The following is a 25,405-nucleotide window of genomic DNA, read 5'->3' as shown; positions in this document are numbered from 1 at the left end:
ACTTTTTCACTTTGCCAGCAACCAATAGCAATTTACCGTAACATTATAACATTAACATTATAATACATCATAACAGTGATTAAAATGTGTTATGAATTCATTTCATGTATTCTAACAAGGAGAAGTTTAATACACTGTGATCTTTGCAAAAATAGCGAGTGACCAAAAGTCATAATAAAATGCTTTATAATTTATGATTATTGTTATGAAGCATTCTCAATATATATTTATATAACTTATAACTATAGGCACACTATAACGCATTAAAAGTACGTTTCTGATACATTATAGACATTGCCAAGTCTCAAATTTTGAGTTTTCCCTTTACTGTTTATAAAGCATCATGAAAGGTGCAATGTGTGTTTTTGATTAAAGATTCAAAAAAATGACTGAAATTATCAACAGATTCTGAAGAAATGACAGTTTCGACGTTATGCCACTTACGTTTATGTATTGTGTATTGTGTTGCAGACAAATCTATTGAAGTTAGCATGCTAACCAGCTAGCCTGTAGCTATGGGAAAGATAGTGAATGACTCAGTCCATGCAGTCAGCTAATACAACCACTAGCTGCATGGCTAACTGAGCTTACTTGCTAACAGCAGCTACAGTTAGCAGCCGTTAGTGGTTATTCTGATTATGTGCTGCCCCCTATTTGTTTGGGGTATGAATTTGACTGGTAGCCAATTTTCACACATTGCACCTTTAATATTCATGAGAGCTGATAACAATGATTTTACAGCGCTATAGGTGCATCATAATGCATTACAGTGATGGGCTTCATAGTGTTACCACTTATTCTTCAGTTGAATGACTTATTACAGACATTTCAATACCTTGAACAGGACATATGTAATGCTTTATATTCTTTTCTTGTACTGCCTTCAGTGGCACAAAATTGGAGAGCACACAGTAACTTCAATATATAACCACAGAGATACGATCATGATTGGAGCAAACCACTTTATAAAATTGAGCAATAAGAATATTGTAACATTTGTGAGCTTTACTTGGGTATATTAAAACTTCTGTTTCTACTACACTTGTGGTGAAAGATTACCTTTTGTTTCTGGTCGTTTCCTTCTTTATTCTCCACCAGTCCGTATCTTAAAATACACAAAATGATGCTGCATGAAGTCAGTTATTTCTATCTCTTGACAATTTGATGTTTACTGCAATTTTTAGATACTAACTTCATGCTTCTACTGATCTTAGAGAGGACTTTGCGCTGCGCTCAGTCTACCAGGCAGTAATTCTGCTCAGGCAAAGTTCTGCCTGCAGCAAGCTCCGACTATTAAATGTTTTAGGTTACAGAAGTAGCTGGGGTTACAGTTTGCATGTAGCCACGGAGGAAACACATCCTGGGACTCCCAACTCAGGGCAAATAGGTCTCTGACATATAAATATCCACCCCACTGATAAGTAAAGCCTCAGACATGAATCCATTCAGGGCGTTTTGGGGGATTGAGCTGCAGGATCTACACTTTTAAAGTTCCTCAAGAAGAATGAGTGCAGAACCACTTTGTTATTCAGTGAGTAGACTGAAATAGCTGCATTTGTTTCCTCTCTGCTTCAGTAGTTCATGTGTTTCTGTTATCCTGCGGTTCATAGGACGAGAGGTTTGATGCTGTCACACTGGCCAGCAGGGGGCGTCAGCTGCAAACCTGAGTCTACTGTCGCTGCTCTGTGTGTGAAAGTGACTTCATTTACAGTGTTAATAAAATGATGCAAATCTCTTTGGTATCTGTGTTCTACCTTCTGGGGGACATTAAATAAAGAGCAGCAGAGAGGGAGTTCATTCAGGACAGATTTTGTTCTGTTTGGTTGTTTTTTTAATTTTCTTTTATCAGTTTCAACCCTCATTAAATTAAAAGTCAACTTGTTTGCATGAGAGGGAGCCTGGGGGAAGAGAGTGGAGGTCACTGGAGAAGGATGCACAGATTACAGTCATTACAGCGTTTTAATGGATTCATAGCTGTGATGCACCGCCACAATTATCTTGACATTTTCATCATCGCAGCCTCCACTTTCAACAGGAGCCTGAAGTACAGTTATAAAAAAATACATGACTGAATGACACAACACAATTTCATACTGTTTTACTTTGTTTATATGTGGCGGACCCTGCCACCTTTCTAGTTTCAAATAGTGTTCTGGGGACCTTATTTTCCTCTGAGTTTGAATTATCACCTCATTAATATTGTAACTATTATTATGAGTTTGAATTACACTACACAGTGCCCCTTTAATGTGTGTTTACAGGTCTTGGGAGTACTACCAGGGTTGAAAGTAGTTTTAAGTTCTTGCCAGTACTTCTACGTCAACCTTCATCACTTAATATTTGAAATAAGCCAATAATGTGTCAGTTGTTGGATTCACTGTTATTTGTCCTTTGCCCAGTGTAAATTACATCAATATAGTACTTTCAAGCGCTGTGTGTTTAGGGAGCAAGGATGCGAATGCACAGTTGTGTTACAGAACAACCCTTCAGTGTCACACAGCTTGTCTGACCTGCTGTCCGTGTTGTCAGAATAAAACAGAACATCATGAAACATCAGAGCTTATTTTGTATGAAATATTAGTAAGGAGATTTTTGCAGGAAAACAACCCCACAGCATTTGATATCAGACAGCTGCGGCAGTGTTGACATAAGCTAGCGTAACTACAACTAGTTATAGAAAAGCAGCAGGGTTCCCTCCAGCACAGATTAAAAACAAAAACATGGAGGGGGAGAAGCAATTTAGAATCAATGTATAAGGAAAGTACACGTTGTTTGAGTTGATATAACGTAAGCAGATGTGTTTTCTTGTTGGAAATGCGATCGTGACTGGTTTTGAAGGTGCACGCGGCCCTTTTGCATACTGGCACTCAACCTTTTAGTGGTACTGAGTACCTGACAGTACCAGCCTATTTTCACGCGAGTACTCCTGCATGTGTGAAAAAAGTGGTATAAGGCCTGCAGAGGAAGCTGCATGAAATCTGATAAATTGCCCCCGGTGGTTCTGTAAAGCAGTCCACTTGGGTAGCATTGCAGTCCTATAACACTGTCAGAGTCATTATGGACAGTTTATAAACAAATGATCAACACTGAGACAACAAAAGCAGAGATATCACCTTTTTTATTCAACAATTTTATTCTTCCTAATCAAAACCTGGTGCCTATAATACCCACAATACAATTAGCCACTGAGTGACATCACTGGAGGCAATTTCTCAGATTGCATGCGACTTCCTGTGGAGCCACAACAGGCTTTATAGGACTTTTCACTTCTACTTCTACTCCCCAAGACCTGTAAACACACTTAAATTGTGTTGAATTGGAGGAGTAACCCTTTAAGGGAGCGCTGGTGGCCTGGGCATCAGGGCGCCACACCCAGGCCTGTCATCTCTTTATTGTTTGCTATGAAATAGAATTGTAAAGTGCCCCCCCAAAAAATTTATATTATAATTTATATGCCTTTTGTGCCTGTTTTTCTGTTTCATTTGTGTTTTTTTGTGGTTTTGTCTTCCTTCTCCTCATTTACACTTCATTCTTTAGTGTCTCAGTTGGTTTGTGTATCATTATCTGTTTTCACTTTTCAAGGAGATTTACATGTCGAGAGCATCCTGCTTAAACAACTGTCAATGTGCCTTTGAGAAAGCATGTATGGGGTTACGTGATAAAGTTTATGTTTTTCTTTTCTCTGAATAAATCTATGACTTTATATAAAAATGACAGGGGCAGATACGTTCATTTACTGTTATTTAATTGAAATACAAGTCAGTACCATTAGGACTTCAGTTTATTATCAACAGTACACAATACTTTGTTTTGTACAAAGAGGTATCAGTTATATAAAAACACAGTACGCAATAGTTAAAAATGAGACATACATGTACACGTCTGAATACATTTCAACCATACTTCAAGTGTCAGGAATGTTTCTCTCTGTGTCTGTATGAACTCTCTCCTCCCCTGCCACACACACAGACCAGAGCTGGCATCAGTTGACCCGATGAATAACCATCGGCTGGCATCAGGAGCGTCACGATAAATGAAAATGTGCTATGACTAATAAATATGCTTCCATATCCTCCAGGCGAACTGGCGTAGCGCCAAGTAGCAGGGGGTGAAATGGAAATAGGAACTTTTTACATGCCAGACACCAGACTGAAACATAATTAAATAATATTTCATAAACAGTATCTGTATTAAATATTCTAGTCATGCAGTATATTCTGTTGAGAAATAATTTAATACATCTTGTCATTGCAGCGATGAACACAACAAGAGAACACTGTTAACTGATGGTGGGGGTCTGTAAGACCGTTTGAGTGTTGACTCCACTTTGTCTCCAACTCCATATGTTGTTAGAGGAAGATGAATGATCAATGACAGCTGATAACAACTGGTTTTATGGGTGAGACACAGTTAAATCGTAATGAGAATTGTGATTATGATCATGTTATACTTTATGATGGCGTGGAGAAGTGATAGGAGGGGCAGCTGTGGGGCTCAAAATGTGAATAGTTTTTAAGAAAAAAAAGTCATTTTCTCAACTAAATGTACAGTTTGGTTCCTGAATCTGTTTTCAAATGTTTCTGAGGTCTTGAGACGAAAGGCTGCTGCAGGTTTTTTCATGTTTTACTAAAGACCCAAACACACCGTTATGTTTAATATGTTAGAAATTCTCTCCACTCAAGAAGTAACTAATCAAATCTCAAATATCTAAACTGAGTGTTAGAAAAGTTTTGCTCAAAACGAAAACAGCTTTTTGCCTGATTCTCTATTTATTCCAGAAACACATCATATTCGGAAAGTTTGGAAAGAGAAAATGGAAAAGAAATAAGAAAAGGAATAAATAAATGACAAAAGTGTTTTTGTTTTATGTGTAAATATTGCAGTTAATGTTGCATAAACAGGACTGACTGACCCTATTTCATTTAAACTATCCAACTCACAAAGTCAGTTTCTTAAAAACAGGTAAGAGCCTCCAACTTTCAGCTTCCTCTCACTGTTTCATAGTGACTGTCGTACCACGTGCACGTAAACGTACCCATTTCTTTCCTCGTGCTGGAGTTAGAGCCGGGTGGAGCGGGGCAGTGCTGTCCTGAACTAGGAGATTGGAGGTCGTATGGCGCGGCAGGAGTGGCAGCAGGCCTTGCTGTAGTACCAGTGGCTGCACAGGTTGACCTTCAGCGCCAGCAGGCAGTTGGTGGAGGGACGATCCTGGCAGCTCTCATCTGTGACACAGTTCACAGATGGTGGAGCTCATGTTAGCAATTTAAATTGGTTAAATCTTAACCCAAGCTAGGTGAAGATAGCCAAAACAATACTGTTTCTGATTGCTTACCTTGTTCTTTTTAAAACAAAAGCCTTCATCATTTAGCAAAAGAAGCCAAAGATCTCAATCTTAAAGTGAAACTACACTACTTTTTAACCTGCATCTTACGGTGTGTCTACACAGGAGGCGTTACAGCCATGTTTTTTAGTTGTCCGTCTCAAGCATGTCTGAGGGAACAGATACAGATCTGTCTGCAGGGCCCAAGTTATGTTCTCATGTATTCCACAAGATGCGGGTCAACACAACCAGAAGCGTTTCAAGTCTATTTTATTCTTATTTTTTTACACACATAACTATAGTGATTATGTGTTGTGTGCTCTGAGTGCTGTCAAAACACAGGTAACCTACACTCAATACTGTGCCTGAACACATCCTGCGTAGACACAGTGTTAGTCTCGTATTTGTGGCCATTCTGACTATGATTCATGCTAGCTTTGCACTCGCCACCACAACTGTAGGCATAGACATAAACATCAATTTGACATAAATCTTTGGCTCCTGTTGAAATTGAACATAAATAAGCTTCCTGGATGAGCAACTGTAGCTAACTGCATATGGATCTACTTCCTGGGCAGGTTGCTGGCCAACCAAACCTCTTTTGACTGCACTTGGACTGAGACAAACTGACAGTTCACAGTGACTGATTTTCATTGGTGGCTCGAATAATCTGTTTCTGAAATAGGTCGATGCTGTTTTCTAATATAAACTAAAGCATTATGGAACAAAATCCACCAGTGTACAGTATGTGTGTGTTCCTGTTCCTGAGGTGTTACCTGGCGGCTCAGTGGGGCAGGCCTGCAGGGTGCAGGTCTGTTTGGCCACCGGTTTGGTGAGGGGGTCGCAGCCTCGGACCAGCTCCCTACCCTGGTAACACTTGACGTCCCTCATCCTCACACCCACACCGCACGTCTTCGTGCACTGAGGAAACGCAGGAGCAGAAACACAGTCTTTAAACACTATAGATGAGCTTTAATTTGTCTGTTCTACGTTGAGATTGGATAAACATAACAAAGATGTACGAACGCAAACTTAGAAGAGAGAGGGAGTAAGTATCATTTTGCGATGTAAACTAGTGATTTTTATTTTACTTGAACAAGAAGCTGACCAGAAGCCAGTCAGGATTTTTACTATTCACACTAGTAAAAATTGAGTATTAGTGACCAAAAACATTGACCAATATTATTTCCTAATAATGTCACAACCTTTCTATGCAGGCAAACTTCAATGGTGTAGAAGTGGTGTGACTGGTCCTGCATTCCAGTGACAAAAAGGTAAATATCTTTCAAACAAAAAAAACATACACGGCTCACCATGCCAGCGACAAACATAAACTATTTGGCCATAATTTGGTGAAATTCTGAGCGTTTGGATCACAGTGAACATACAGACATGGAGTGGATGATGCTGCAGCGATTGTTTGAAAGGTTTCTGTGGATGTTTTTGTACTTTTTCCTGTTTTTCTGAATCTCATTATTGTAATTGCTGCGGATCCAAGTCCCCATTAAGGAGCAAGATAACAACTTTGACAAAAACACCTGTCAAGACTAAAGGTTGTGAGTATTTGACACTCAGAAGATTTAGGTGGAGCTTTCCTTTAACATATTGAGCCAAATGACTCCATCCCTTAGGAGCAGCATGTCTTCACCCAGTTTTATATGGAAATACACAAGAGCCACTATCCATATCACGCGTGAAGGTGCGTGTTTTGCATCGACCTCACCTCAGACCAGGGGGTGGTGTACCATTTGAAGCACGGCCTCTCAAAGCAGGTGTTTTCCTCTTCAGGCTTCTCGCTGCCTCCACACGCCTCTTCATCAAAGATCTGGAACTTTCCTCCACTGATGCCGACACACAGGACGGTCCTTCGCTTCACGCCTCGACCACAGGTCGTGTTACACTACAGACGAAAACAGAGAGCTCCCTGTATTCAGCTCTGACTTTGTTTATATCTAGACAACTGAAGAGCCTTTCTGCATTTCAAGGTTTCTTCACAAGGCAGTTACCAGCAAAGTGCTCTCCTGCTGATGTGTCTGCTTTTGTTGTAGACCGATAAACAGTTAAATCTTAATTTCAGTACTGTGACAAAGCCTCACCATCTCCCAGTCTTGGCTCAGCCAGTGTGGAGCACAGTCTCTCTCCCCACAGGGGTGGATGGCCAGCGGCTTGTCCTCTGCAGAACACTGGTTCTCAGGAACCACGCGACCCTCCGGAGCCTTACAGTACACATGACGCACCATCTTGCCCTGGCCGCACGACCCCGAGCACTGCAAAAAAAAAGAAGTTCAAACTGAATGATTCATAATCAAGAGGGGGCGTTCCTGTTGTCATTACCGCCGCTTCAGCCAAGTCACGAAGCTCAGAGTCAAATGTGTTTGTCACATGAAGTCAGATCAGGTCGCCTCACATCATATTAAATAAAATAAATTTCACATCAAATGAAATGGCATCATGTCATGTCACCAAAATACCTCTGGTTTTAAGATAATTATACTTTTACATATCAGTGGATCTTTTCTTTTCCTCCACTGAGTTGTGTTGGAGGCAGAACTGTCTTTTAAAAAACACCTGGACAGATAAATTCCAGGTTGTATTTTAAATTGCTTCTGATGTCTATCCATGCAGATCGTTTTGGTTTTCTCTTATTTTTGTATATAATTTGATCAAACCGGCTCTTTAATGTTAAATCAAACAATGCATGTTCCTCGGTGGAGTAACAACACTCAAATGCTGTCCATCTTTGAGGACGCCGGTAGCTTAATCATTTAAATGAGAAGGTCATGATATCGCAAACACCTCTTGATGAAATAAATAGTAAAGCAGAGTACATTAAACATGCAAAGGGTACATGTGCTCACAGTTGGTTAGCCGAGAATAATACTTTTCTTTGTGCGAAGAAAATTTCCCATTCGTGCATATTTGTGTCTGGTTGGACTTTCCAGGCTTTAACTTTGGAACGTTAAGAACTACATTTGTCTGTACAACACAATGTCAACCATAAATTCACACTGTGGTACTGAGAACAGTTTCTCACTGAAGTAGAAACAGCTGGGACAGGCAAGGTGTTCTTTTGTAACAGCTAGATGTTTTTGATTCAGAGCAGGGATGGTGATAAAACACAAAACACACATATAGACATACTGTCTATGTTACTGTCACTCATGTATACTGACATGCAGTGGCATGTTTATGGAGAGTAAAGACACTCACAGGCCCCCACTCAGACACGGTCCAGTGGCGTTCGCAGGGTGGACCGGTGCAGTTTTTGATGTTTGGTGGTTTGGTCATCACGTCACACAGTCTGGTCTCATCGGAGCAGCGGACGTCACGTGTCACCTGGGCTTTACGGCCACATTTAGCAGGACACTGGAGAGGGAGAGAATCATGATGAACGTTTAACGACTAACAACACAAGTGACTCCAGATGTTTATCTATAAAGAATGTAGCAAGGAAATATACAGGAAAATGTATTAAAAATACTGCTTTAAAAATGCACTGAGAGCCGCTGATTTATTTGATTGTATAGCTGTTTAAATACTGTTATTTTCCAAAGAGGAGGAATGATCAGTGAGATTTACATTTCACTCATTTCTCTGTGTTTTTCAAAACCTGCTGGCTCAAATCACATCAAGGTTTTTTGGTGTCTGGAGAGTGTCACTGGAGAATCAATCAGTGACCACAATCAGACCACAAGACTGCAGCAGACAGCTGCTAAACCTGAGATTGACAAGAGCAAGACAGAGATGTCTGTCCTGCAAGAAAATGCGCTCTTGATGATGGAGGTTTGTCAAAAACAATTAACACAAAGAACAAAGAGAAAAGTGTGAAAAACTAAATAACTGACGGTTCAGTCACAAAACTTTATCAACTGTGAGCAGACAAAGCTACGAGGACTGTGAGAAACACACGCCTCCTCTCCTTGCAGTCTTGCTCCTTATGTTTTAAACGTTTTCTGTGTTTTATTCTCAGCAGGGCAAATCTTTACAGACGTCTCATACCTCGCTCCACTCGGCCACCTCCCACTGTGGGCCACAGGCGGGGCTCTTGCAGGGCCGTCTCTCCACAGGTCTCTCCAGGTCAGCCATGGTGCAGAGGTCACTGTAGACCGAGCTGTCCAGGCCCGGCGAGAGCATCTTCCAACAGCGAACTTGTCGAAACTGGAAACCCTCCCCGCAGGTTCTGGAGCACTCGCTCCAGCTGCTCGCCTCCCATCTGAAAGACAAGACATGCATTGCACAATGTAGTGTTACGCAGCTTGAATAATTTCGGCTTCCATGAAATGTTTTTCCAGTGGATCGTACCTGGGCTGACATTCTCTCCCAATACAGAAGTCGTGGACTGGCTCCGGTCGGGTCAGAGCATCGCAGTACATGTCGTGCACCTCGACGCCATCATAACGAATGCATGTGACAAAGGACTTTGACACTCCTGGGGAGTGAGCAACAAACAAGGCAAACTTTTTCAAGAACATTTGAAACATAAGAGAGGTGTTTTTTATGAATGAAAGAAAAAATGAAAGATGTTATTGAAGAAATGAAGCAAACAGTTAGATTGTTACAGCACACAAGTCTTTCTGATGCCAATTCCAGAAGAGTTGGGACGCTTTGAAAAATGTAAGTAAAAACAGAATGCAATCATTTGCAAGCTAACTGTGTTTACCAATATGACAGGTGGCTGTCAAAGAAATGAAACTTGTTTGTATGTACCTATAGAGCAGGTCATGCTGCAGGGCTCCTGAGAGGACAGTTTCCAGCGGTACATGTCAGCAGGACTCAGCTTCAGGTTCTGCTTCCTTTGATTTACCCTGTTACCACAAACAAAACATACAAGGAAAGGAAAAATGATACTGCAGGAGTGGTGTGAAAAGTTTCTGTAGAAGCTTTGATACCTTTTACACCAATAACATGAACTTAGTGTTGTGAGCAAAACCCTCACAGACTACTACGTTTTCTACAGATGCATTTTCTATAAAATATTCTTCAAAGGACATTTAAGGATACCCTGTTGTATAGACCATTTAACACACACACACGCACGCACGCACGCACACACACACACACACACACACACACACACACACACACACACACACACACACACACACACACACACACACACACACACACACTGTCTCCCAGGCCTCAGACGACCACAGTGTGACAGCTGATTCACAGCCTGCATCCTGGCAGACTCACTTTGTTTTTTCATCACATCACATAAAAGTCATGTGCACATTCTTGTCATAACACCGGTCGTTCCCTCCGCCTCGGCCAGACGTTTATTTGAAAATCACAGGCACTTTGAGTTATACCTCGCCGGCATCCCTCCATGTAAGCCAGACTGATTCCTGCACATTATTTTCTCCCCAGAGGTGACTCCAGTCTGACCGCACACTTTCCCCCCTTTGCATCATATTTTTCACTTTTCTTGCAAATACCTTGAATTATTTGTTTCTAAGTGTGGCTATACCCCCCCTCCCCTCTGTGCTCCTCTGCTCCGCTCGTTTCCTCTCCTCTCTCTGTCTCTCAGAGGAAAGGGCGTGTCATCATGTGTTTTATAGCTGCTGGCTACAGAACTGGTGAAGCCATGTTTGGACACAGAGCTGGGAAGCCAACATGAATTATAAATATGATGAATGCAAAACCTGCCAGGTCTACCTGTCTAACTGCCTTACTGCCTGTATACCTACCTGTCTGCCTGCCTTGCACCCCATATATCTACCAGTCTGCCTTACTGCCTGTCTGTCTCACTACCCTACCGCTTGTCACTTAACCTGTCTAAACGCTAACTGCCTGTAAGTCTGCCTGTCTTACTGCTTTACTACCTTTCCATCTGCCTGTCTACATGAGTTATTGCATGTCGGTCAACCTGTCTGTCTATCCACCTGACAAACTGCTTTATTGCCTGTCAGTCCTACTTTCTGCATCTTTATTTACCCGTCTAACTGCGTAACTGACTGCGTAACTGCGCCTAACTGCTTTACGCATGTATATCTACTGTCTGACGGCTTTACAACCTGTCTGTCTGCCTGTCTGTCCACCTGCTGATTCCTCTGGGGACGTCTTTAGAGGGAAAATGAAAATGAGTGTCCAAGCCACACAGCCTGCTTCTCATCCAGCCTGCAGTGTATTTACCTGAGCCAGCAACAGACCTGGGGCTTGACACTGTCTGAACATTCAGGCCCACTGTGACCCGAACCTGAACACATTCAGGCAGGACTCGATCCAGCCTGAGGGGAAACAGCCAAACCTGGCTGAAGCAGAGTGGACCTCTGCTGTACATCATCTTAAAATTAATTTGACTCATCTTACCTGTCTGTGTAAGTTTACCTGGTTCTGTTGGTGCGGCCGGTCGTCCTCCCTCCACCCTGCACTGTTTTGTTCTGGTTGGAACCATCTCCGCTGTCGTTGCGTTTGCGACCCAGTGTGAATTCCAGCGTATCGTTGAGACCAAACGACCCGTCTTGCTCCAGGGTGCTCAGGTCCACCTCTGCTGGTCCCACCTCTGATGAAAACAAACCGTCTCCCTCTGTCAGCAGCTGATTGGTTGAGATGTTGATAAGCAGCTCATCGGGGACAATTCGGCCGTCCAGCAGGACCCTCCAGATGAGGTTTGGGGAGTCTGGCCCCGTATCCAGGGGCCCACCAGCAGGGGCAGGGATGGCAGTGCTGCCTGGGTAGCTGCTGTTTCCTTCTGATGGATCAAAGTGGAAAAATGTTGCTATTCTTGGAGAGCAATTTATTTATTTTATTCAAGCACAATCTGTGATGGAGCTTTAGGTCATTTTTGCACATTTTTAGCTCAGATTGGAAAACTTTGCAGCCGTTTTCTGTGGGGATGAACACAAGCAAAATTCTAGTTTAAAAAAAAATTGAGCAATATAAGCATCACAAAGATAAGATTTAGACACAGGCTGCTGCATCCCGTTTACTATATTCAATGCAGTAAGTGTAGCTAAGCTGGCAATTCAGTGTATAGAAGGCAACAAAATGTAGCACTTCAGTTTCAGTCAGCGCTCAGTATGGGGTCTGTAGTATGACGTCAGCCTGTGCAGAAAGTGTATGTTGAGCCTCTCAACCACCTCCCCATCTCATCTCACCAACCAAAGCGGTGGTGTAATGGACTCAACAGTCAGCTGAGCGAGCCGAGAGCCCACAGGAAGGCCATTACCGCTCATGTTTGTGATGCAGCCATTTTTCAAAGGGAGAAAACACCACGAAACTCTGAATTTTTCATCTGCCGCTGATCCTCTTTATGTGTCTGTACCATGAATAATGCAGAGCTCCAAAGGGCCATCTCACAGACACACAGATAAAGAGAGCTAGATAGAGGATCAGCTGTAAAATCTGACCTATTTTGTCTCATCTGCCAATGGGCCACTGAACCACCTTCTGATTTATTCTCTATCTTACTTTCTCTTCCTTTCAGCTTTTTTTCCTTTCTCACACAGTTTATATCTCTCTTTTTCTTTCCCTTAGAGCCGAGGCATATGTCAGCATGGATGATATCATCCTAAATCAGATATACTGGTCTTGGCATACACATATGTCAGTTACTAAGTAATAAGAACATTTTTAAGGTAATTAAACATGTAAAAATCTGAACACAACTTGGCCACAAGTCTTAAAAAACAAACTTCATGCCATGGGTTTGTGTAAGAAAAAAGGAATCTGATGAAGACTGTTATCTAAGACATTATCAATATCAACGTTAAATCTCTACTCTCCTTTTTTTAATACGAACATTCCTGCTGTCTCCCTGTTACCACGAGCCTATAAATGTCATCACTTGGCAAGAGCAGAAAAAGCCACTATGGATGAAGAATGGAAAAATGTTTTTTCTCAGACAAAATGCTCCACTTTCCTGCTGTTTATTGGCCCTAATCTTCACTGTATTAGTATTCTGGTGTTACCAAGTATCTGGTTGTGTTAAAAACAAAAGCAATGACATTTGTGTCAAAGTCAGTGGGCTTTTGAATAGGTTTTCTGTTAGACGCCTGAAATAAGGTCTGTGGTTAAGAGAAGCTTCACACTCTGTGCTACAGTACAACACGAAATAAATCACTAAAGACCTTGCTTTTGAATTTTGAAGCTTTTACATGTAATAAAAAGTGTCTAAATGAGACTACAGAGGTTGTCATGGACATTAAACGTCATCACAGCAAACACAGAAACTCGTCTACTCACTAGTCCACTTTTATAGGCAGACTTTACTTGTAGACTATTGTAACTCAAACTTTCCAACTTGTAGATTGATCAATTTATAGTAAAGTGTGTAAAGTACAGTCTAGTAGGAGACTTAGTGGTGGCGACATTAAAGTCATGCGACCGCAGTGTAGTTCCTTCATAGCCAAACATTAGCTTTTTATAAGTTTTATAAACTCTTGTTTGTCACAAAGCTTATTTCCTGCAATAATCTGAAAGCCAATGGAAAAATTCCATTTGGCATCGAAAAATATGTCATCCTCGCCACACTCTACTGTAAGTCGTCTAAACAGTTGTAGATTCCTTTGGTCTAATCAAATGCGACTTTGACCCGGAAAATAGGTCATAAGTGATTATGAACAAAGACGAATATCTTCAGCTTTATCTTGACCACTGACCATCGGTGGGTCTATCTCAAGACTTCATAAACCTGAGTGATTGCAGAATGTTTGAACCGAGCATTGCATCACATCTTTTAGCTTGGGTTTGAAGTAGAAACATCTCCAATAGGGACTTTTCATATAGCACCATCTAGTCCTAAATAGACTAGCAAATCAAACAGTTAGTCGATTGGCAGGAAGTCTGATATTCAATTAATTGTTTCAGCCATTTTTCCAAACAAAATCCCAATGATTGTCTTATTACAGATTCTTGAAAGTGATGACTTACTGCTGTTCTGTTTGATATCATTGTAAATTGAATATCTTTTGTTTTTGGACTGCAGGTCAGACAAAACAAGAAATTAGAAGACATCAAAGTGGGCTCTAGGAAGTGCCATTGAATGATTAATCAATGAAAATAATTGTTAGTTGCTGCCCAGATCTAAGGTGTCACAAACAGTCCCTACCTGAAAATTTTGGGACAGCTGCTCCATCCTGGTCGCAGTCGATGGCCGCTGACTCCTCATACACCTCATTGGTCTCTTGGCCCTTCTGCCCCTCTGCACCTCCTGGCAACTGGCCCTCAGGGCCTGCCTGGTCATAAACGCTGCTGTTAGGGGCCAGCTGACCCCCGACCTCCACGGACACCTCTCCGGCTGAGGTGTCTGAACCGGTGTAGACAGGAGGAGGTGGGACGGGTGGCAGGGAGTCTCGGAGGACGGTGTATTCGTAGGTGATATACGGTGTACGACCGTTCTGGTTCCACACCTGAGTGACGAGAGTAGAGTCAGGTTAAGGCCAGGTTACTTTATACAGGATACACACAGACATAACCAGGAGGAGGATCTCTGTGTTCCAGCTGGCCTGTGACATCAACGCTGTTTGGGATTCATGGACACTGTCAGAACTCATGTCCTGTACTCAGTCAACCCGAATCTTGTTGGCAGGAACCACACTGAATGTCACCTCAGTGACCTTGGAATCAAACCTGTGATGTTGCGGTGAGTTTCTTTGGCCATTGCATGTATGATTATATACCATCCACATGCTATATAAAACAGTTACAGGTGAGTCTGGAGGAGAAGTTCAAATGAGAGAGGCGGATTGAGAAAGGCGAGTTGTACCAGAATATTAATGGCCTGGTCGATGGGACCTTTGGCGACAATGTACTCGATCCCGGTCTCGTACACATCCATGGGCCGGCGGTACTTGAAAACGGTTCCTGCTGCGTGGAAGTTCTGGGGAGTGTCTACTTTGTAGGCGCCATTAAAGAAGAAGTTTCCCGCCTGGTCGGTCACAGCTGGAGAACGAGATAGATTGAAAACAAAACACACAAGGAAAATTCCTGCAAGTTAAAGTTTCCATTAAACATTTGAAAGAGAGTTTATAGTTTGACACTTGTCTTTTGGATCAGGAGAAGAGGAAATACCCACCTAGAACATCGGCCGACTTCTTCCTCTCAATGATCTGGATGTCCCATGATCCTTCCGGGATTTGAGTGATAAACGAGTAACCTTGATGACAGGAAGTAAAAAGTAGTCAGTGTCACCTCATGCTTTTTTATTTAGCCTTTTCATTTTGATTTTATGTTGTTTATTTAACCAATAATATTGTTCTGATCAATCCTCACAACTTCAATCATTTCAATTCCTCAAGTTTTTGTGTTAATATCACATAAACTCATATGTAGAAATAAGACACAATTAGACAGCTGAACTCAGAGGCTCACCCAGAGTCATGGCCCCGCGGCGGAAGTTTCCGGTGACTCTGCTGCAGCTGCTGCCGTCCCCCTGACAGACCCCACACTTATCCAAGGTGTTGGAGGAAAACAGTACTCCGTCACATCCGATTGGCTGAGCAGCAAAGCAGGAAGTGGAAGAGGAAATGATAACATTTAGCAAAATCTTCAATAAATTAAATCATGAGTAATATGGTAATGATGCAGAAGCTAACAAATATCGGAGGTTCAGATTCTTCTGGTGGGTGATCCAAAAAAGAGTTAAGTTTTAATGAATTATCTATTTATATGATGCACTTATTCAAACTCATGTTTACCATCCACATTCATTTTTTTATTGGGTTTTAGTCCAATCCTCAATTCATTCATCAACCTTAATGTGAAAAGCAACAGTTAATGAAGAAGTTCCTGGTGTTACATCAGCGGTAACTACATTCTCTGCCACCTACGAACCTAAAAATTAACAACAGCAAAATCTTAAAAGGATAAAATGACTAATATGTTATGTAAAAATAGTGCTGATGGAGCACAACAACAGAAGAATTATGTGTCCATAAAACAAAACACTCATTTTCACAAGAGTCAAAAAACAGCAGTGTCCATTTACACTGTTTAGTGCATTTGAATTTGGAAATGTCATCGCCCTGTGGCAGCTACATTTGTATTTCTGGCTGAAAATGCTCAACACTAAGTCATTTTCATGATTTATTTTTTAACTTTACACCTCAAACACTTTTACTTTTTTTAAGAAAGTTGAGATGCTACTGCAGCAGCTTCCTCACTGAGGGGTTTGTCGTTCATACAAACTTGGTGCTGTCAGTGCTGCTAAAAAACTGATAGTGGAGTGAAAGTGTTTGAGGAGCAGTAAAGCAGGGATAAAGTAAAGAAGATGCTGGACTCACCTCACACTTACCGTCCACGCAGACACCGCGGTAACTGCTGTACTTGCAGGAAGTGCCGTCTCGTGCTGTCACCATCAGCTGCCTCTGGCCGTCAGTGGTGGTGCAGTGGAGGTCGCAGGGGTTACTGGAGATGTGAACGTAGTCGTCTGGAGAGGAAACAAGTCAACGGTCGCTGTCTCATAACCAATAACACTGGAAATAAGACAGTTTCTGCTTTTTCCCAAATATTTCTAATCATCATTATTTGGTTAAGCAACAGCCTTATTATAACCTTGTTTAGTTGTTGTGGTAAATGTCCAACAGCTGCTACCTGTTTTTGTCATTTGGTGCTGAGCAGGTATTGTACAGTGGGTTTATCTGAGCTTGTTTGTTGAAAACAGCTGCCTGCTGCTGCATGAAACAGTAAATGTGCTGTAAGACCAAACATTTGTGCTGAATGAAAAAGGGTTAAGCACTGTGACCACTTCCTTTGATTGTTGCTTTTAATGTAAAAAATAAATGAATAAATTAGATTAATACAAATGAACACATTAAAGACACTTCCAGATATTAATTAGGACCAGGTTTTAAAACAACACACTATATCAGAAGGGAGGTTACTTCTGGAAAGATTTGAAGATTTGAGAAACTAAAATCATCAACAGAAGGTGAAGAAATGAGTTTTGTCATCATGACATCTTTGTATTGAGTTGCAGAGACGTTAGCATGCTAACCAGCTAGTACCAGCTCGTCCCGTGCTAATGCTCCTGTGCCTAGCTGTGTAAACACCAACACACATCTGGTCCCTGAGCTCCCAGTAAGGACCGGCTCACTGAGCTAACTAGATAACAGCAGCTACAGTTAGCAGCAGTTAGCTGTTTTTCTGGTGCTATGCTGCCCCCTATATGCTTCGAGTATGAATTCGACAGGTGGCCAATTCTTACATATTGCACCTTTAAAGCACATCAAACAACAGCGTTTCCTTCATGAAGTCAAAAAAAGGATGCTACTGTTTTAAGTTTTACTGTTTTGAAGCTCAGCAGCTCACACAGCCAAGACCTCAGTCACCTCTGGTCTGTTTAACAGGGCAATGAGAAGTTGTTAAGGCGTTTTATGGGCGTCATTACCGGGATACAAAGGTTTCCAATGGTAGTTCCTCCCATTGTAAAGCTGCGAGTTGAAGGACCAGCACTGCTCCTCTCTGAAGCTCCTCCCAGTGGCAGGACATTCCTGCAGCGCAGAGAAACAGCACGGATCATTAAAAGAGCTCTGTTTCACACTTGTTAAGACTCGGTTTTAGAGTATGTTGTACAAATAAATTCTTTTTAAGCGTTTATTAGTGCAGGGATGGTCTTGTGAGAATGCTCGATCGTTCTGAGCCGCGCCCGGCTTCACTTTCAAACAGCTACATACAGTCACGCCTGGAGGCTGCCTGCCACCACCACAGTCCTCTACTGTCAGCCAGTCAGAGGGACTGTGTTTGTTTTAATAAAGATGTGAAATAAAATAATGAGAAATTAACTGGAAGTCTGTGACTCACTTTAGTGTTGCAGAGATGATATTTCTTAGCAGTTCCTGTACAGGTCATGTTGTCCTTCCCAGCAGCAGCTTTCTTTCTTTGGACAGAAAACAAACATTTGGACAACAAATTAAAAAAATAAAAAGATGAGATATGAATCATGATGAAACATAATAAGATATCAGGTGGAGCAAATATTAACCTACTAAATTAATCTATTATTATTACTATTCTTTGACTGCCAGCACAGGTTTGTATTTAAGCCTGTGCTGTTCCCTCACTCTTTGTTGGTTCGTCTGTTGCCCGACGCCAGTCCCTTGTCTCCTGTGCTCATTGTGTCCCCCGAGCTTCTGGTTTGTCCTTCTTTTGGTTTTTGATTTCTCTTTGGTTTTATTGTGGATTTTTGTGCCTGTTTTGATAGTTTAGTTGCTTGCTTTTTGGATTTTTTGTTGTTGTTTCAACCTGCCTGCCTGTTCGTCTGCATTTGGGCCCCTTTGTGTTTAATCTATCAGTCGTGAGGACAACAAGCTAGTCCCTACAAACCTCACCTGTCATCTGTTAGGGTTAAGACTTGGTTTTATGGTTAGAGTTTGAATGATTAGACCAAATAAATCATTAGAACGTTTAAGAAATACACTTTTTTATTTTCTTACTAAGATTTACAGTAGATGAGAAAACCTGTGCAAGCTCTTATTTCTCATAATGTCAAACGATTCCTTTAAGGAATAATCTATCATGTCGTTTGGGACTTTCCAAAGTTTGAACCAAGTTCAGGATTGGAGCCAAACTGCAAATCAATTCAGACTGGATCATGTGTCATAGAAATATATATTTATTTTATTCATTTATTTTTACCTTTTGCGAGTGTGACTGAACATGCTCACATTATTATTGGTGTGCTTCGTTAAGTGTTTGTGACACAGTTGCATATTGTGACACTACAGAGTTCCCATCAAAACTTACCTCAGTATCAACTCATTGTTCAGTAGATACTGATGCAGGTCCCCTCATTGCTCCACACAGATCTGATGTTTTTATCTCTTCAGCAGAAACTGAAGTGGACTTTAAAGTTGCATGCTTCATGTACCTCAAGATTTATTCACAGAATCTGTTTCCGTTGCACTTAGTCTTACTCTCTTCTTGTCACAATTTTTCCTCCTCACCTAAGCTAAGAAACATTTTTTGCACTATTTGATTTTTGTTCCAAATTTTCAGTGTTTCTTACGCCCTGGTGACAGAATATTGCGTTTAGTGTTAATTAAATGTAAATAAGTAACTCCACTTATACAATTGTGACTTAAACTTTACAATGAAGAACTAATGTGATACAAAGTGTGTATGCTGGACGGCTGAACTCGGACCTTCTATTCTGTTATATGCTCTGATGTAGATCCTAAAATGTATAGTAGTACAAATCTGTGTGTGTGTGTGTGTGCACGCAGACAGACTGACCTCTGCTTCAGGCAGTGTCTCTCCTGTGACATCACTCCCCCTCCACAGGTACGAGTGCAGGCTGTCCACTTGGCCCACTCCCCCCACCAGTACGTGGTCCCCTCCAGCTCCTCCTCGAGACTGTTGGACGCCACACCGTCCTCCTGAGAACAGACACACACAGACATTTGTGGTTCAGTTGGTACGTGTAGTAGCAGCATTAGTCATATTTATCAGTATTAAGACGTGATGGACAAGCAGTGGTTTGTGTTTACAGTGAATATGAATCTGCCAACACACCAAACTTCTTACGTATGGAATCAAATCAGATGACTGTTACTATTATACTCTTATCTTTCTCCATAGTTGTGCACTCTCAATTGTGATTTTGTGAGAAGGAGGTCATTAAAAAAGATTTTGTTTGAGTCCATTTGTCCCACACACCACCAGCGACTCTGTGATGAATCCATCAGAATGTAGCTGCGCCACCATGAGGTCTGAGGTCGGGTTTTACGTGGGCCACAACTTAGGCTTTCTATAACCAGGCTTGTTTCCCTCAAAGCAGATTACATTTGATTTGTTGCCTGTGGTTGATATTTGGTCCAGAACTTCAACACTGTTGTAATCCCAATAATAAATCTTACTTGCTGGTTAATTTCTTTTTTAAACCTCTATTTCTCCACTGAGACTTTAACTTCGTATTGAGTCACTTAGAGCCACATCTGGGCCGTACGTTCCTAAACTCAACCATATTTGGAACATCTGCCCAAGTGGTTACACAAGCTAAACACAAGCTAAAGTAGCAGTAGCATCAGAGACAGCAGCAGTTAGTATTTGTCATAGGATTAATGGGAGAGGTACAAATACAGTAGTGGTAATTACCTTTCGCCAGATTCTGTTTTTGCCCGTGTCTGTCTATTTGTTGGCTGGTTGGTTTATAACCAGCATTACGCAAAAACTAGTGAATGAATTTCAACAAATCTTGGCTGGAGGATGGGTCTCGGCCCGGAGCAGACCCCAAAATCTTTTGGTGTGGATTTGGATAAAAGGACGGATCCAGGAATTTTCTGATCACTTTCTTTAACATTGGGACATGTTTTTCGACATTTTTGTGAATTTCTCAGGGAATAGTACATGTTTTTAAAAAATCTGCCATAATAAGGTGGCTGGTACCTATAAGTGAGTAAAATTTGATGCACATCCAAATAAAAAAATATCCTAAATATGTTTTAATTGATATTGGATTAGGCTTGATTGAATTAAAAGGGACTGTTTGGCCTTGGCAGAGTTATGCACTCTATTGAATGCCATTCTACAGTAGTTGCAGCTGCAGTCGCAGGTTAATAGTCATGGACAAGTGATAATAGCGACAGTATCTGCAGTCGCAGTAACTGTAATAGTTTAAGTAGTACTGTTTTTTCCACTGCGTACAACTGCTGTGCAAACGATTTGGCTGTCAGAACCGAGTGCGTCAGAACCACATAGGATGACTGCAAATGAGCATCAGAGTGTTTTGCACTCCACCGTGTGAAGACGGTCAGCATTTCACACATTCCTGATGTGCAGGAGCAGCATTAACTCGGGCCGATGGCTGCGTCCCTTCATTCAGACAGATTCATCAGAGTGACTGCTGGAATGTGCACCGAGCGCCTTGTAAAGGTGTGACATAGAGCAGCTGTGAGAGAGGGCGAGAGACACTGGAAATACCAGACAGAGAGCGTAAGTGAGAGAGAGACAGGGAGAGATAGATGGGTACAGAGAGAGACAGACAGATCAGTTTGATAGCAACTTCAGAAAACTTTTTAAAGTTGGTATTTGCACTTTGCATGTTGTTTCTTTTTTAGTTTTAAATCAGTTATACTTTGGATCTTTACCATTTTTCATTAATTCATTTTTGTTTTGTGAGGGCAGTTTCATTCAAAAAAATTGCCAATTTTAGTCCTGAAATTGGCTGTGTTTGAATTAATTTACCATGAAGACATCACTGTGTCTGTTATTGACATGTGTCTTTTTAGCTTCATATACTTTATCTGCTGGGCAGCGGCTGAATTCCCCCCCAGAATCAGTTTTATCTTAATATTTTACCTTAAAATAAGAGATTCAAAATCATTTTCATTTCTACTAAATGCCCCAAATGACTGTTCTTGCACTACATAACTTTGGTGAGTGGGTATCTCCCATGAGAAGTGCGTAACGGTATTACGTCACACACTACAAGGACATTGTAAATCACCACTCCTACCTTCGACAAGCATCATCTGACTGATTCACTCCTAATCAGTCCAGTTAACAGTCCAGATGTAGTTGACTGAGTATGTCACGGAGTTTCTTTCATTAGTGTAATAACCTGATAAATATATATAATATATAAAATAGTTTTTTCTCTCTTTTGAAAGGTGTGGTTATGCCCGAATAATATTCAGTTGTCATGGTTAAGTTCATGTTAAGGAGGTACATTTGAATTAAATAAGAAGTTAAACTACAAAAATAATTTACAGTTATATATGTGCCTTTAAAAAGACATTTCATGGTTTGTTATGTATTTTGAAAAGCTAAAAGTAACTACTGTTACGTTTGAGAAAGGATGAAAGAGTTGTATTTCCGTTTCACCTGTCTGTGAAGAGGAAGAAGAAAGTGCGCTGCAGGAGGACGGTGGTGTAGAGCAAGAGCCAAGGGACAGACACATGTGAGAGTTGTGCTGTGTTTATCTTTTTTCTTTCCTGCTGGATTGTGAACTATTCGTTAGTTGATCACACGATCAAGTGAGTGAGTGTGGGACTGGTTGCTGCATTTATTCCTCTTCAAAGGGAGCTAGCTGTGTTAGCCTAGCTGTCGCCATCGTGGGACAGACATCGCTCGCACTCTTCCCCTGTATGGACTTGGATGGGTTGTTCCAGCTGCTGAGAATGGACTTTTCCTGCTGGTTTGCTGAGGCTGCAGATCCAGCTGCTCAGTGCTGTGGTGCTGCTTCAGACTAAGGGCGCACTCACTAATTATTCAAGAGAGTGAGAGTCATAGTTACCCTAAAGAAGTTTATTTACACTGAGATGTCTCTTCTACAATATGCTAACTTATTTGAGTTTTAAGGGGATTAATATCTTATTCAGTGCTACATAAAGTGAATTCATATTTCATGAGCCAATGGTGAAAAGGTTGCATTAGCTTTTGTAAAGATTTAAACAGGAGCAAGTGTGTTAAATTTGCTTATGGCTTATTTGCTGAAGCATCAACACAAATCAATGCTGGTAATTCAATAGTAGTGGATAGCAGTAATAGACACTAGCTGAGGACATGAACAAAATCCCAGTATGATGCTTTGGCTCTTCAGAAAGAGCAATGGGAAAATACTTCTATGTGATCACTCATTGGCTGTTGTAGGTCCTTTGGTTGGCATAGAAGCTCCTAACTGGTCAAATGAGGTGTCAATCGAACAGCTGCCATCTCAGGATCTCTGGTTTGGAGGGATACTGGCATTATGGATTGAATCTAAGGGGTCTTTGGACATAAAAAAGGCTATAAAAACGTACACATTTGAGTTTGTTGCTATTTTGTCGCAGTTAAAGCATCAAATACTGTGTTTTGGACTAAATATTTCACTGAAATGGATCGACTGGACTTTTGTGAATAAGAGAAGACTGAGATTGATTCAGTACTGAAACACCAAGAGGGTTCATAAGTGAGTTTCCAAAACTTTGTAAATGCTATGAGTTAGTGAAGTTGCTTAGCTGTGCTTCTATTGTCACGCGAATGAGACGTGCGTTATATTATGTTAATTTGGTTGGAAACACAAAGGTTTGAAAGATGTCTAGCCCACCTGGACATCAGGAGTTTTGCTGGAGAAAAGCTTTAGACCCAGTCTGCTTTCCTTCAATCATCAATACAATGCTTGGTGGGCTGATAAGACAGCAAACTAACATACTTCCCAAAATGTCAGAATACTAATTTGAAATAATGCAGCTCAGTCTGTCAGGTGTCATCATAATTCATGCTGAAATTTTGTTGGACAACTAAATACACACACTTGATGTGTGACGTGTACCTGCAGCCCCCTGGTGGACAGGTTCCCAACGGACACAGCCAGCGTCAGGAAGCCCAGCAGGACCACGCCAGTCTCCCCACACTGTTCCCATGACCACACCCTCATCCTGGTTCATCAGAGAGAGATAAAACAAGACAGAAAGACGGGTTTAATATCTGTAACAAATAAATATGTGAAGAATGTATACATTATATACTTATAAAGTATACAGTTATATAAAGAATACTATGATATAATTCCTGGCCTGAATTATAAGCAAAACAACCCTGCTGTCTTAGCAAAAAGTAGTATCACCCAGATTTCTACAGATTGCATTTGATTCTGGATGTGTAGTAGTTAGTTTATAAATGTTGGGAAAACTGCAACTGCAACAAATCAGCAGTCTCTAGTACTCAACACTCAATACGTGACAGTTTTCACCAAACACACAGCAGCCAACCTTATAATAAATCGAGGGAAACTGGGCCAGAAATCTGTCTCTGTTTCTAGATGGAAGCACCCAGCGAGGACTCTTTGACAAAGGCTGAAGAGTATGAAGGGAAATATCATGACCGCTAATGAGTTCTCGTGGCATCAAAAAGCCACGTCCAGGCACTTATGCGAATTGTGGATTAAAGCATATTGCAGAGACGTGTGGGTGTTTTTTCATGTCTTCTCCCCCTCCAAATTGAGGCCTCTCAGTTTTCCAACCCACAGAAGGGCCTGAAGTTGGATTGCTTTACACCACGAGAACACATTTGTGGTCCTAATATTTCCTTTCTGACTCTGCTGTGAAATCCCTCGCCTTCCAGAACATCTGTGGTAGTTTAAGGGGGATACCTGAAGTGCGGCTGCTGTCTTCCACCTTTGCACAGAGAGGAGGGTGTTTAACAGTAAATCACGTCAGTGCTGGTCCAAGATCCAACACTCAAGAGCACATAGCAGTAGTAACATAGACAATTTCAAATAGCAGAAAGTGGACACACAGCCAACACTTAATGAGGAGCAGAAAGCAAAGTTGCTGCATCTCACTTATTTTACGACATAAATTTACATTTTGGCGGCTTGATGAAGGTATTTGTACTGAAGCTTTTATATGGTTTGATAATAGCAATCCTCATGATTCACATTTAACATGACAACAAAAATACATGAAAAAAAATAACCCTGACCTTCATGAACAACTAGAAATAATTATACTTGATTTATTTTAGATGAGAACACGAGATTACTCTCATGTCATGTACTGTGCATTAAGTATGGAGCTTGAGTAAGGACATGGTTACGTAGCTTAGCATGAAGACTGGAAACGGGAAAAAACAGTTCAAAAACACACTACCAACACCTCTGAAGCGCTCCAATTTGTTTTACGTTGTTTGTTTGTTTGACCGTTCGATGGCTCGAGCTGTTTACTCCAACCCTTCATACTGAATCTCTGTACAGAGATTCTTCCTGTCTTACAGCGTCCTAAATGCATTTACCTAAACAATGTAAGTAAGTGTTTATAAAGCGCCTGCCTGACTCACATTTTTGCCTTAATCGAATTAGAGTTGTGTCTTGTAAGTGCGAATAAAGCCGGTAGCTTAAATATGTTCCGGATTACAGCATCAAGTAGGTCTGCTTCAAATGTAAACCAGTACGCTCTGTCACGTTTCCAAGCACGTCAGAGAAACGCCGGCTAAACAACAGCACCGACAAGTGCAAAAGGGCATTTTCTCAGACAATGCGCGCTCAAGTCAAAACCAGCGTGCCAGCTGCAGGTATTTGAATGTGCTGGCAGTCAGTGGCAGGCTGGCACTGGCATGTGGAGGGTGACACAGACAGGCTGTTGAGAGGCCACAGGTGTTGGAGACGGGAGTTGGACAGCGGAGGGGCCCGCGTAAAAGTTAAACAAGCCCCAATATGCTGGAAGG

The 25,405-nt window shown here is 41.4% G+C and overlaps 1 protein-coding gene across 1 annotated transcript; it reads right to left on the bottom strand.

Moving 5' to 3' along the window:
• Nucleotides 1–5,069: 5,069 nt before the first annotated feature.
• Nucleotides 5,070–23,618, bottom strand: adamtsl2 (ADAMTS-like 2). Its single transcript, XM_073467025.1, has 18 exons — nucleotides 23,514–23,618; nucleotides 19,496–19,638; nucleotides 18,065–18,140; nucleotides 17,652–17,754; nucleotides 16,546–16,691; nucleotides 15,635–15,758; nucleotides 15,339–15,419; nucleotides 15,030–15,205; nucleotides 14,373–14,673; nucleotides 11,651–12,014; nucleotides 10,028–10,125; nucleotides 9,623–9,749; nucleotides 9,320–9,533; nucleotides 8,531–8,686; nucleotides 7,417–7,587; nucleotides 7,044–7,220; nucleotides 6,097–6,241; nucleotides 5,070–5,222 (listed from the first exon to the last, which is right to left on the bottom strand). The coding sequence occupies exons 1-18, from the start codon at nucleotides 23,616–23,618 to the stop codon at nucleotides 5,095–5,097; spliced, it is 2,835 nt and encodes a 944-aa protein (XP_073323126.1). The 3' UTR covers nucleotides 5,070–5,094.
• Between the last annotated feature and the right edge of the window lie 1,787 nt (nucleotides 23,619–25,405).

Source organism: Pagrus major, chromosome 5 (assembly GCF_040436345.1).
Source record: "Pagrus major chromosome 5, Pma_NU_1.0".
Taxonomy (NCBI): Eukaryota; Metazoa; Chordata; class Actinopteri; order Spariformes; family Sparidae; genus Pagrus; species Pagrus major.
The sequence above is the reverse complement of the archived record's forward strand: the minus strand, read 5'-3'. Positions and strand labels throughout refer to the sequence as shown.